Here is a 14,583-nt window from a genome sequence, read left to right as displayed (position 1 = left end):
TATTAAAATCCCTTAATGAATGTCAGAGTTATGGACCGGACACGAAACAGACCCTGTTCATGCTATGTTAACATTTGACAGCTAAGTGTGACCTTGACCTTTGAGCCAGGGGTCTGAAAGTTGTGCATGACACATCGTCTTATTATGAGGTACATTTGTGCCAAGTAATATTAAAATCCCTTCATAGATGGGAGAGTTATGGACCGGACAGGAAAAAAGCCTTGTTGACCTTTGATCTCCAATTGTGACCTTGACCTTTAAGCCAGGGGTCCAGGTTTTGCGCATGACACGTCGTCTCCTCATGGGGAACATTTGTGCCAAGTAATATTAAAATCTCTTCATGGATGGGAGAGTTGTGGACCGGACAGGAAAAAAACCCTGTTGACATTTGACCTACAATTGTGACCTTGACCTTTGAGCTAGGGTCCGGGATTTGCGCATGACATATCATCTCATCATGGGGAACATTTGTGCCAAGTAATACTAAAATCCCTTCAAGGATGGGAGAGTTGTGGACCGGACAGGAAAAAAGCCCTGTTGACCTTTGACCTCCAATTGTGACCTTGACCTTTGAGCTAGGGGTCCAGGTTTTGCGCATGACACGTCGTCTCATCATGGGGAACATTTGTGCCAAGTAATATTAAAATCCCTTCATGGATGACAGAGTTATGGACCGGACACGAAATTGCGGACGGACGGACGGACAGACGGACGGACGGAATGACGGAAAAGTGCATTCCTATAGTCCCGAAACTGGTTTTCAACCAGTAGGGGACTAAAAACCTTTTAAAGTGAATAGCTTGAAAGAATATTCTTATTATAGTCTGTCTCAAATATTTAGGAAACAAAAAGAACTCTTCAAATGAATAGCATGTAAGAATTGTCTTATTACAGCCTGCCTCAAACATGTAGGACACAAAAAGAACACTTAAATTGAAAAGCATGTAAGAATTTTTATTACAGCCTACCTCAAACACGTAGGAAACAAAAAGAACCATTCACGTGAATATCATGTAAGAATTTTGTCATTACAGTGGAAATACGTAGGTAACAAAAAGAGCTCTTTAAGTGATTAGCATTTAAAATTTTCTCATTTCAACTTGCCTCAAATATGCAGCCAACAGAAAGAACTCTTAAAGTGAGTAGTATGTGTCACGGTATGGACTTTGTCACGTAACGGGAGAATATGTGTCAGACAGCCGGTTAGCTCAGTCGGTAGAGCATTCGCACTGTAAGCTAGGGTCCCGGGTTCGAGGCCCGGACTGACTGTACATATCACCCTGTGACATTTGGCACCCAACATGGGACCGTGTTATGCTTGCTTGGTCAGTCTTACGACGCTTGCAATATTATGTAACTCCGGAACTCAAGGACAAGTGTTCTCTATACACCTTCAAATAGGTTTCCAGCTTAAACAACAAAGGAAATAATAATGTAAAGAATTTCAATACACTTTCAAACAATTCGGCAACTTAAACAATAAATGAATAAGTAAGTTAAAGTATTCTCAATACACCTTTAAACAGGTTTCCAACTTAAATAACAAATGGAGTAGTAAGATAAAGACTTCTCAATACACCATTATACAATTAGGCAACTTAAATTAGAAAGAGAAAAGTAAGAACTGTATACATTATTAAATGGTTTCAATTAACCTTGAAACTTAACAAAACATTGCTAATCATTAATCAAGATTTTATTAACAAAACAAACATAACATACGGGCAATTTACCTCCTAGGACTTATAGTAGTTCTAATCCGTCATGTGTCTACAGCAACAAGAACATTATAAATTTAAAGGAAAAATAAATACAATACACAAATAATAAATATTTATTTACATTTAGGTCATTTGTTTCAAACTGCCACTGATAAAGACTATGAGAGCTCGTGACAACATTAGTTTTAAAAAGCAATACACACTGTTAACCAGAAATCCTACCAAGGCAATAAATTCTCATTGACTATTAACTCTGCTATACTATATTATTTGACAGACATAAAAAAAGCGTAAGCCATAACGTAAACTTCAATGAAATATACACTATAGTGAAATATATGAAAAAACAAGCAAATTGTATTAGTTAGATGTGTTTGCAATTGAACGACTACATCTGGTATTTTCAAAACCTTTCTGGAGAAAGTGTCATAGGTCCATTTACTTATGCCAGTTCTACACTAGCTTAACAATATACTATGTCAACTAAGCGATGTTCTGTTTGCAGTTTTAAAATATCTCAAATAAGCGATGTTATATATGCAGTGAAACACCGTTTTGAATAAGGATGTTTGGCTTGAAAATATATTGATTGCCGAATATGCGCAAAATCGGCGATATTTGGGACCTCCGAGGCCGAGTGGTTAAGGTCGCTGATTTCAAATCACTTGCCCCTCATCGATGTGGGTTCAAGCCTCACTCAGGGCGTTGAATTCATCATGTGAGGAACCCATCCAGCTGGCTTACGGAAGGTCGGTGGTTCTACCCAGGTGCCCGCTCGTGGTGAAATAATGAGGTCATCCTCCACCATCAAAGCTGGAAAGTCGATGTATGACGTATAAAATGTACCGATTCGACGTAAAACCCAACAAAATAAATATTTTTTTTGTCACAGAGTCGACTTATCCTAAGTACTATAAGCACAACTTTGTGTAATTTCGCGACCTGAATGTTTTCTAGCATATGCATTGATGAGGTGCTAATGTAGATAAGCAGAAATCACAAAACGTGGTCCAAACACAAGTCTATAGTTGAAACCATTTTTAGAAATAACAGTTTAATTGACAAAATAATAGTTAACAAGGAAACAATTTGGATTCATTTCATCCTGCCGGTACACATACACACTACACTGTACTCTATATCCCGGAAGATCAGTTCTAAGTTATTATGCAAGCAATGAAAACGATAAAAACTGCCTGGTTGTTAACCTAGTTGAAGTAACTGCATTTATATAGCTAACCTAGCACGTAAACAAAGTCATACAGTCACCATTAAATTATTTATTTTCATTTCCGTCCAATTTCCTCTGTCTCTGTAAGATTACTTTTCAAAACTGTCTCTGTCTCTGTTGCAACATTTCCGACTAAATTACTGCTCACTGCTTCAATATGTGTGTTAACTGCCGGTGTCTGTGGTACAACTGGAATGTTTAACTCTTTGCCTGTGTTATCTATTACCGGTGATGTTGGCATTGCCTCAAGCGGATTTCCTTTATTCTCTGCAGTCGGCACGAACGCATGCCCGTGATTCCCAGGCGTTGTCCTAAATGCGCTGAAGGCATTTCCTGGGTACTGCTTAAACTGGGCGGAATCAACTGAAGATCTTAATAACTTCTTACATTGATAAAGCAGGACTATTCTCTCCTTATCTTTGTCGCTGAGATATTCTCTTTGTCCTACTTTCGTTTCGTCTATTCCTTGTTGAATTACTCTTATTGTTTTTATTGTTGATAATTTCGAAAATTGGTTCGTCTTGTAATGCATTATGGAATAGTAGTCATATGCCGTCAACATTTTACCATTTGGATTGATTTTAAAATCATCTATGTGGTCTAGAAACAAACGAGAGACAAATATCTTAACAAAGACATAAACTAGACATTGTAATTATGATACAAATGTTTGAGAAATTGTTCCGGAAGAAATTGTTTTGAGGATTGGCTTTAAAAGGAAACACTATCTTTTTAAATATTGTCTACAATTTCAAATTGAACATTTAATGTCATTTAACTTCATATTTACGAACAGAGAAAAAATACAAGATATCTTGAGTACATTTAAATGAACATGTTTCCCATTTAAATGAAAATGTTTCCTTAAAAAAAATATGTTGGACATCGAAGTTTCGAAATAAAACTCATGTATACCTAGTCTTATATTATGATGAAGAATTTCTATGTATTTGTCTCTGTCTGGTCGACTGTGCTCGTGCCAAAAGCCAAGAGCGTGCAGTAACTCATGCATAATGATTCCTTTTGATACGCATTGTGATGCACGTGAAATTGAAACTGTCTGGTTACCACCTTGCTTGCCAACACTGCTCGAACAACTACATTCAGAAAAAAGACATTGGGATATTTAGTTTACAGAAAGAAGAACAGCAGTGCAGTCGTCCAAAACCGTACAGTATGTGCTGATATGTACAAATATTTCCAGAGACAAAGTAATACATACAGAAAACAATAATAAAACACAATTGGAAACTGCATTGAACGATCAAGAGCAAAACAACCGTAAGGAGTTAAATTCAGTTGATTATGCGAAAAAGTAAAGTAAGGCCTTTATATCATTTCTTTTTGACGAGTATTATTTTAGTATCATATGGAACTGATTTTTTGTTTGGTGACAAATCATACAAAATTATCATTCCGTTAAATTAAGTTACAATGCTATGAAAAACCGTACGATAGATACTAAACGAAACGTTGAAAGAGAGATACGGTACAGCATAATTATTATCATATTATTCAAGTTTATCTTTGAATACGGTTCTTTCAGCTGTATGTTTGTCTATCACCTGATCTTGTTCCAATTCTATAGTAATAACAATGCTCTTCCAATTAAAGAAACATAGGAAAACCACATTCGCTATGACAGCTTTACCTTTTACGGTATTTTAACCTATAGCCTGCTAAAGTTCTAAAATGGACTGGTCCATTATTGAATTTGGACAATACCATTTATTATTCGAAAGGGTGTTCATTGAAAATATTTACTGAATGAATAGCGAACAGTGCAGACAATGATCAGCTTGCACAAGGTTGATCTTGGTCTGCACTGGTCGCAAAGGCAAAATCATTTGCTGCTAGCAGGATAAAGGTTAAAGACTGAAAAAGAGAATTAAACTCGTATAGCATGTTACCCCGAATCTTGCCCAGCGATATATAAAAAGTCTTCCTGCTTTTCTCTCGGAACAAATATAATACATCTGTTCACCCCTGCCATTATTTCATTTATGGCATCTAATATGACCTGCTTTTCTGTCGAATCTGAAACACAATTATTGTGAATATTATATCACAAGCTTGATCTTGTATGTTGTGCGTGACTAGAGTGGGTTTAATCAGACCTGGAGCACGCTATGCGCTTAGTGTCGAGTGAGATCCGAGACCAAAGACAAATGGTTCCGCTGGAATACCGTTATAATACAGTTACATATTGAGTTGACAAGTGCTCAGTTCAATGCTCTAATATAATATCCGTATTGAACAATGTTATCAGAAACTGTTCTTAATGATGCTTTATCTCATTCAGTAATCATTGTTTAAACCTCGTATCTCAAGAATATTGATGCAGTGCAAAGCATGTACAACTGTCATCACTCAAATATAATAGAATCGTGTATTGGGTCTTTAAACAAAACTGCGAACTTCAGCAGCAAGTGAAATCTGATGTCTGGTAAAAACTGATGCATCTCTTTTAAAAAATATATTGAAAATGTACGTACTGAATGTTGAATCTATTTCATATGGAATGACTTTTTCCAACCATGTTTCGTCTGTTGAAACTGAATTTCTTAACTGAAAATCATTAAAACATTATGAAGATACGTCTAAGTACTTAGAGCAATTAATATTCATCTAAACTGATATAAGAACATCAAGATGTGTTTAATTTCATATGAAACAAATAGATTGAACTTTTGAATTTTAGAATTACTAGTAAGATAACCGAAAGAAAACTTTTAATCGTCGCACTACTCAATTCTACTAGGGTATTTCTGTAGGGAAGTTGTGAATATCTTGTACATCGTTGTTTGTTTTACCTGATGTGAATTTTGCATTGAATATCCATAAGACTTTTGATCTGAACTTGTGTCCTGAAATAATAAGCAAAAATGATGAATGTTATATAATTTACATGCATGTTCAAACAATCAGTATTCTTTGCTAAAGACGCAGAATATTCCTAAGCAGCAGAATACAGATTTTGCAATATACTGAACGCATATATCTCTGATACAAATAGCAAGATATATTTAGGGGAAGTTTAAAATGCATTTACAGCGTTAATGAAATATTATTCCTTCTTACGGTATCTCGGACAAGAGCATTGCCATTATCTAATTTCTCATTGAATACAACAATTATACGTGAACTTACTCCCCCAGTTTCTCTTCCTGTACTGATTTGCTATTGAAACAAGCAATCAAGTAAGGGACTACTTCTGACTTGTTTTCAGAGACTAGAAATCTCAAATTCTCAAAGACGTTGTTCACCTTGCTCACTTTTCAGTAATATCAAGTAACAAATATGGTATGTAAATGTCTAGAATGTTCTCCAAAAAAGGAAAGGTATTTTCATGAGTTAAATGCATATATTATAACAATTGTCAACTTACAATATTTGTGCTTTCTCGTAAAGGAAAACCATGCCATATACGTATATCTCCTTCTATTAGATAACCCTGACTTGGCTCAACACCTGAATAAAACATGACAGAACAAATACTGTAGACTGGGCATTTTTCGCTGGAGCTTTATTTATCTGTTTCATGGTTGGTTAAAGTATTAGCCTTTTTCGCGATGCCAAGAAATCGCGATCCGTCAGTTTTGGTGTTTAAAGACTGGATGTAGCATAAAATTAGGAATCTTTTGAACTCGCGATCAGTTATATTAGTGAAAGTAAAACCATCGTAAATTTTACCCAATCTACAGTGATAAAACTTGTTAAAAACTCTATGAAGATAAATTATACTTGTACAATATGCATAGTACCTATTTACCGAACTGCGCGTTTTAGATGAGAAACATGCGATTGAAATTGGTTAGTATATTTTCCCGTTCATGACCATGGTTCTTAATGTACTCCAGATATTCACTTGTATTTCATGTTATCTATCACAGGAACAGATAATCTGATGGATGAACGACCCTAATGCAATCCTGTAATAACAGTCTAAAACATACAAACATAGACGGTACAACCGCAGTGTTACATATATCATTTGAAGCCAGCCACACAAATGTAAAAAAAAGACTATTTTATTTCAAGCTTACATGTTTTCAAATCAATGAAAGTGCAATAAAACAACACTCAATACACTTAATAATATATTATGACTTATATAAAACAGAAACTTTATTTTGTTTATTTGTATGATAAACTATACCAACCTATATTTTCTAAAGGGTCTGGTTTGACTGGCGGAGCAGTTGTTGTAGCCACAGGATCCTGTAAAACACAATACAGTTCAAGTCAAATAATTAATAAATAGCATAACAAGGTTTAAATTTACATGATAATTTAGTTTTAAAATTTGATAGGTACCAAGCTGCTTTTCTTTTTTGATATGTAGCGTCTGTTTTATGAGCGGTGTTGCACTTTCCATTGCCTCTCAAGAAGCTACTCAATCTAACCGAGACTGCTATTATTTTGCTCGGTTGCAGTGTATGCTTCAGAAGGATCTTCTTACAGATTTTATTTTGAAATTATATAAAAATGAATGTAATCAAGGAACAATTAAAAAAGTAAACTTTTTTCAACTTTACTTCTTTTGTTTTGATAACAACCAATCAGAGCAATCACTTAATTGTGAGTAATAACCACTAAAGGTGATTTATACTCCCATCCCACTAAAGACTTAACGAGGGCAGGTTGTACTGATAATTAATTATACTCATCGTATCCTTCAAAGTTAAACTGGAGGTTAAATGTACTTTAACAAATAATTACAAAGTTATTATCCTAACTTGAATGCGAACAAGAAAGATTATTTTAGGACTATTTAAGACAAAGAGTTCTTGCATTGCGTGTTTCCTCTTCGCTAATTATCATTGTATTAGCTTTCTTACTATAGTGTTTTAGAAATTATTATTCAAACAAAAATGAGAAATACTGAGAGCAGAGGAAAGATGACTTTAAAAATTCAATTTAGATCTATTCTAGTTACTTCCTTCCTTCGTATATATAGTTCCATTATGTCAAATGGTGTGAAAGTTGTTGTATGGAGAAAACTTATAACAATATGGCGGATGATTCAGTTCGAGGCAGGGTTACGGTTCTTATACAGTGCAACCTCTCCAGAGCGGCCCTCTACAGCAAAAACATCTCCACAACAGCATCATTAAAATTTCCCATACCTGAAATTTACTGTCTATTTAACCTCTATAGAGAAACAACCTCTCAACAGGGGTCAATATCTGCATCTCCCAAAGGGTGTTGCTCAGCAGAGGTTGCACTGTACTTCACAGTTTATTCAAATATTTATATTTTAAGTACTATAAAATATAAAATACCTTCAAGAGATCGAAAATTATTGCCTTTTCTTATTCAAAATGAGAGGGGGCAATATTAAATATAAAAAGGGAGATAAATGTATCATAATTCTGAAGATATAATAATAGGTCTTAAGTTCTTGACTTTCATTTGTTGCCATCTATCATTTTCAAATTAAATCTGATTCCTTTCAATGCAGTCCAAGTCTGCGTATCAAACGTTTGGTGGATGTCACACTATGACATTTGATTTAATTGTATTTCATTGTGGATGTATAAATAGTGATATTTTGTCAAAACAGTTAGTCTAAAGACAATTGTGAGTTTTATGAACATGATTAGATTATGACCTACTTCCAGTATAGGAAACACACGTGGGTTGGTTCCTCTGACTCGCACTGGCAGAGATTCTGTAGAAGGAACAACACATAGTACCAACAGTGACGTCAGATGGTAAAAGCTTACAGGTCCTAGCGCCATTGTTATCTGTAATATACATACAAATTTTTATAACAATATTTATGACCCTTACTGGGAGAGAAAACTTAACACATATCTGTTGTTAAATGGTCATGGGATGACCTTATTTATTTGTACAACATAAGAGATAATCATTGAATTGTAAAACAAATGTATAAGCGTTGCATTGGAAATAATTTTTCTATAAAACAGTCAGTGAAAACAGATGTATAAGATTAACGAATGGTAACGAAATGTGAAGGGTTCGTTCGAAATGGCCAAAAAGATAAATATTTGCTAAATTTCTATCTGCCCCACCTCCCAGTACAGTCATAAACTACGCTACACCGTGAAGTGTAGCTTCCCTTTATACATGAAAAAGATAGCAATTTTATGTTAATTTGTTTCCTTTTCCTCTATTACTTGAAGGACACGGAAATATATTTATCATACAAAGCCGTCCAGGAATAAAATTAGTGACTTTGTAATAAAGATGCTTTTATGATGCATCTAAACAAGTTTTAAGTATATAGATCTTATCGTTTATTGCGCATATCGTGTAACACGGGAGCTTTAATCACACCAAGTCACTGCTAGAATGCAGTCTGCATTTCGAGGGCTTGATGCAAAACTATTGTAAGTGTATATAAATAAAGAACAAGATACAATAGTTTTGCACCAAGCCCTCGATTTACTGAGACGGTTTTCATTTTTATATTCACACCGTTGCATATTTTCTAAATCGAAAGCAGACAAAAGCCAATGTAAGGCAGACCACAACTGGCTTGATGCCTCTTTAGTGGCACTTTACCAAAATATTTCAATGAGTATAAAAGAACGAAACAAACAGGAAATTATTTTGGTTTATCGTATAATTTACCACGGTTCATCATTCAGATAAACACTCAGGCAGACGCACTCGTGGTGTGGGTGATTCAGCTCCCCTGACCCATGATACAACTCAAGGGCCTTGATTATTTGATAAATAACAATAAATATGTCATTTTATGGTCATTCCTCCCCGTTAAATTATTACACAATCCTACACAACATTTGAAAGGTATGAATTGGCCAGGTATTACGGTAATTCATCAGATTTTACTCATTTTTCGTGACGGGTAATTCTACGGCGCCGCAACAAAAGTTAGTATGAATGTAAAACGCCGAGTACATATTTTAAGGCAAGTTAGATTTTTTTACATAATACTTTACTTAGATATTTTAAAATGACTATGCTATTAAATAGCCCTGTGACAAATCCTCGATATATCGTATAGAACTTGGATCCATTACATGGCCATTTTGATCACATTGTGCTATATCATTGTATTTAGGACTCTGAATTGGGACGTTATGTTTTGAATAAATTGATTCATTAGTCATATAATTTTTCCGTGTCAGTAGTGTAATTCTTTAGTTCAGCGAGGAATGTTTTGCCTGGGACATCGCATATTGGTGGATCATAACGTATCTTTAAGGATATTGCTTACAGATTATTATTTTGCAATAAAATACTGAGATCTGAAATGAGAAAGGTTCGTGAAAGAGGAGTTCGACGTCTAATAATTTCAAAATATGCATACTGTCTATTGTCATAGGCGGTGTAACGTAAAAGGTGTATTGTCATAGTTATTCTGACGGCAGGTGCAACAGCAGTTTTGTTTTCTTGCTTGTTAATTTTGATTTCGGTAATATGAGTTAATAGTTTAGACAAAAGAGTATTATAAAATACTTGTACATTCATAGAACGACATATACCCTATAGGATATTATAGGGCAGTAAAATTCTCATATTAAAATATTTCTCATATTAAAGTATCTTGTTCAGAATTTAGATTCAATACTTTAAAAAAGTAAATATCTTACCTTATTGCGTTATCTTTCAAAGTGGCAAAGTGCGTCCCATATCTAAAGCCAGTCAAAATAAAGTTTAATATAACAGTTAAAATCCCGGATGTGAACTAACATAATGCATTCCGCCGACAGCATATATGGTTAGCGAATGAGAAATTTGGACCATACAGGATAAGTTCCTAATTCCTTTTTCCTTACAAGGTTACCGGGCAATTAATCAGTTTTATTAACAACCTTAAGATAAAATGTAAAAGTTTTTGTACTAATTATCAATCAAACTTTTGTCATTTTATGTGATTTTCCGTCTTTTTTCTAATGAATTTATCATAGTTAAATGGGTTTTGTTGATATTTTTTTATTTAAATTTGCATTCTTAAGGATGTCGTGCAAAATTTATGTTAATTATGGATGCAATGTAGGTCGACTAAGGGTAATTCCCTGATGTGTATACATCTAAATATAATCTTATATTTATAAATAGAACAAAAACTATATAACAATAAATCAGTTTTGATATATCTAGCATAAAATATCAAAATAAAAAGAGGATATTTGTTTGTTTCAATGTTAGATTGAAATATCTTTCACGAATGAACACCAGATGCAAAGATTTCACAAGGGAAAGATATTTTGATCTTGCATGTAAAGCAAACAATTTTTCTTTTTATTTCAAGTCATGTTTTGACTAAATTAACCCATTTTTTAGTTTCTTATCAGTGAAAAATATCACATATATGAAAATACAAGATACATTTCACTCCAATTATTCGATAATTCGCCGTATGTAATAATCGTTCGTAATTTAATTTCTTATATGAGCCGTGCCATGAGAAAACCAACATAGTGGGTATGCGACCAGCAAGGATCCAGACCAGCCTGCGCATCCGCGCAGTCTGGTCAGAATCCATGCTGTTCGCTTTCAAAGCCTACTGGAATTAGAGAAACTGTTAGCGAACAGCATGGATCCTGACCAGACTGCGCGGATGCGCAGGCTGGCCTGGATCCATGCTGGTCGCATACCCACTATGTTGGTTTTCCCATGGCACGGCTCATATTATTTTGATACTTTTCTGTTGTTCAAATAATTTGTTATAAAAACGTTCAGTTGAAAAGATACCAACGATTATTCACATCACGTTCACAGTCTTACACATGTCCGTTTTATTACTTAAAATGTGTAATTACATATGTTTATACGTTAATATTTACAACGTCATGAATATACGATTGGTCAGCTATCGTTAACTTTTTTGTCCTATCATACGTTCACGTTGACGTTAATGGTCCATTTAAAGTTAATTAAAGTTACTATCGTCATGTTTATAAATAGATATGAACACTGGTTAATGGCGTAATTTAGTATACGTTTTTTTTTTAATTTCAAGCCGTTGCATAATTTAACGTTTTTAGGGATGACAAGTACACGTGAACTGAACAGAGATCACCTAGTTACTTCAACAAACAGATAACTACGACATATTTAGATCATTGCAGAATATCTTAGTGTCTAGGATCAAAAATTTGTTCAACTGTGTTAGATTCTATTTGCATAATGTCATAAATTTGTTTTGAACATTGGACCCAAACGCCCACTCATTTGTTTTCATCAGTTAACCTCATTCTTCCGCATTAGTAAATAAATGTTTATTATGAAATCAGTGATATGTAATGCTTTCTATAAATAGCATTCAAAATCTGAAATAATTTGAGTAGTTATATTGGAAGGCGTATCCGGTCCTTTTTTATCCTATTTTTTTCACAGATTTGTAATTTGCATGGATCCTATGGATTTTATTTTACTATTTTCAATATACTTTCAGCATTTAGTATGTATGAAATATGTTCTATTTATAGGTAAGATAAGAGCGTATCTCTTCCATCGATCATGTCGCTTTTCTTTGGTTTTCATTTCGCACGTATATCGTCGACGTACTGCAAGAGTCGTTAAGTTATTTCAGATTCAGTCAGTTTTACTATATTGCGAAGAAATGAGATATGAATCAATTATGCCGTTTTATTTGTCAATTTATTACTCCTGCTATTATTTAATAGTTGGACAAACACAAGAAGAAGTCTTTTTTTTTTAGAGAAAATTTTAAATGGTACTTACCATCAAACCGTAATCTAGTAACTAAAATTATGCCTGTTAGTGCACAATTCTTAATATATATGTCTTCACTGTCTGGCACTAGTTCGAGAATTTGAGGTTATATAACTAGCCAGGATGAGGTCACCTTGTTTATACATAAGGAACAGACGCAAATTATGAAAGATATGAGGTAATAAAGTTTTTTATTGAAAGTGAAAAATATTCTTTGAAGAGGGTCCTTTTCAAAAACAAATTTCATCTATTGTACTTAATAAACTTCTTATATGCACGTTTCAAAGATTATTTTCCGGACTGATTGCTACTTTTCACGTAGTCATACAAATATAAAATTAATACACGTCATTCAAAATAATCTTTAAAAAACAATTCTGCAAGGTTGATAACGGTGCAAAAGATCCTTACCAAAGTCTTTACAGGATATAAACTATCAAATCAGGAAGGACTAGATAAACAAGAAGTATGTATAAATGAAGGTAGCAATAACATATGACTTTGTGATTAAGTACAATCGTTTCAGTCAGTACAATATGTCTTTTTAATATTTTTTTTTGTGGCTTATTACATAAGTTTTAAAGATTCGCGCTCAAGGAAAAGTTTGATTAGTACATTCTTTAAGACCACTCCAAAGTCTTTACATTTTTTGTTTATGTCGCTTTAAGTTCAATGAGAAAGATCATTTTTGTATCCAATTTAATGATCTTTTTAACAATGTTTAACGACCATTTTAATGATTTTAAATTAATCGTTTTTAGCTCAACTATTAGGAGAATAGGGGGTCTATTCTACTCGCCCCGGCGTCAGAATCGGCGTCAGCGTGTGGTTGGGTGGGGGGGGGGGGGGGGGGGGAGGCGGTTAAAGTTTTTCGGCAACCTTTGTTTTTCTGTCATCTCTTTGTTACTATTGCTTATATCATACTGTAAGTTCACATAAACATTGTCCTGTATACAAAAAAAGTATGTGCAGGGGCCTGGCCCATTATACATCAGTTCAAGGTCAGAAAGTTGTTATTCTTGGAATTATTTTCATGTTAAGTTTTTTCGAAAGCTCCGTTTATAGACATATCTTTAGTACTTTAAAAGATAATGACTTGAAATTAAAAAACATATTTCTTTATAATCATCATCATCTGCATGTGTGGTTACAATCACCATAACTCTGAATGTATTTTTGACAGAATTATGTCCCTTTCATACTTAAACTTTTTGACAAACTTCGTTTTCTAGACATAACTTTGGTACTATATAAGATAATGACTTGAAACTCAAAATATATCGTTACCGTTAGCATCTGCATGTGTGGTAACAATCTCCTTTTAAAGTAGAGGTCTCTTATTGAGACATATAGTCATTTTACTGTCAAATCGCCGAATAGTGAAGCGCGCTGTATTACAGACAGATCTTCTTAGATATAATACCGATTGATCTTAGCTCTCATTTTACTCTACTAGACTTAGGTTGTCAGCTACAAACTTTACCAGAATATGAAGATATGAAAGACTATGTTAGTGTTTCAATTCGTTAGAAAGGTCTTGTTTATTATAGTGTCACCCCTATTGAAAGGGCCAGTCAATTTGGCTTATGAGACACCTTTATTGTGCGTACCAATTACATTCCAACTCCTACCATTATCACAGTAGCCAGGCGGATAGACCATTCATTTAACTAGCTCGCGGCTCACGAGCCGGCCTTTTCGGAACGAGTCCCATGACAAACATCCCCCGGACGAACACTCCCCATGGGGCTCGAACCTTTGACCTCTCGATCTCGAGGCGGACGCCTTAACCACTGGGCCACGGTGACCGATTGATGTAGAAATGAGTTTCATTTCGTCTTTGTTACAAGGTTTATACATGTACAGTTGTACATTTATCGAAGACCTAGCATGCACAATGTATATAATGTGATTATTTATTTGAGCCGTGCCATGAGAAAACCAACATAGTGG

The 14,583-nt window shown here is 34.3% G+C and overlaps 1 protein-coding gene across 3 annotated transcripts; it reads right to left on the bottom strand.

Moving 5' to 3' along the window:
* Positions 1 to 1,818: 1,818 nt before the first annotated feature.
* On the bottom strand, positions 1,819 to 12,773 carry LOC128554557 (zinc metalloproteinase nas-14-like). 3 transcript variants are annotated; one of them, XM_053535840.1, is made up of 10 exons: positions 12,640 to 12,716; positions 10,542 to 10,583; positions 8,571 to 8,702; positions 7,116 to 7,173; positions 6,341 to 6,423; positions 5,766 to 5,819; positions 5,448 to 5,520; positions 4,863 to 4,989; positions 3,868 to 4,049; positions 1,819 to 3,552 (listed from the first exon to the last, which is right to left on the bottom strand). In XM_053535840.1, exons 3-10 carry the CDS (start codon positions 8,694 to 8,696, stop codon positions 3,008 to 3,010), a joined length of 1,248 nt encoding a protein of 415 aa, XP_053391815.1. In that variant the 5' UTR covers positions 8,697 to 8,702; positions 10,542 to 10,583; positions 12,640 to 12,716; the 3' UTR covers positions 1,819 to 3,007. The 3 variants fall into 3 exon arrangements, with proteins under 3 accessions (XP_053391815.1, XP_053391804.1, XP_053391810.1); XM_053535829.1 differs by lacking the exon at positions 10,542 to 10,583 and having other exon boundaries at positions 12,640 to 12,773; XM_053535835.1 differs by lacking the exon at positions 12,640 to 12,716 and having other exon boundaries at positions 10,542 to 10,701.
* Between the last annotated feature and the right edge of the window lie 1,810 nt (positions 12,774 to 14,583).

The sequence above is a fragment of the Mercenaria mercenaria genome, chromosome 2, assembly GCF_021730395.1.
Source record: "Mercenaria mercenaria strain notata chromosome 2, MADL_Memer_1, whole genome shotgun sequence".
NCBI classification, from domain to species: Eukaryota; Metazoa; Mollusca; class Bivalvia; order Venerida; family Veneridae; genus Mercenaria; species Mercenaria mercenaria.
The sequence above is the reverse complement of the archived record's forward strand: the minus strand, read 5'-3'. Positions and strand labels throughout refer to the sequence as shown.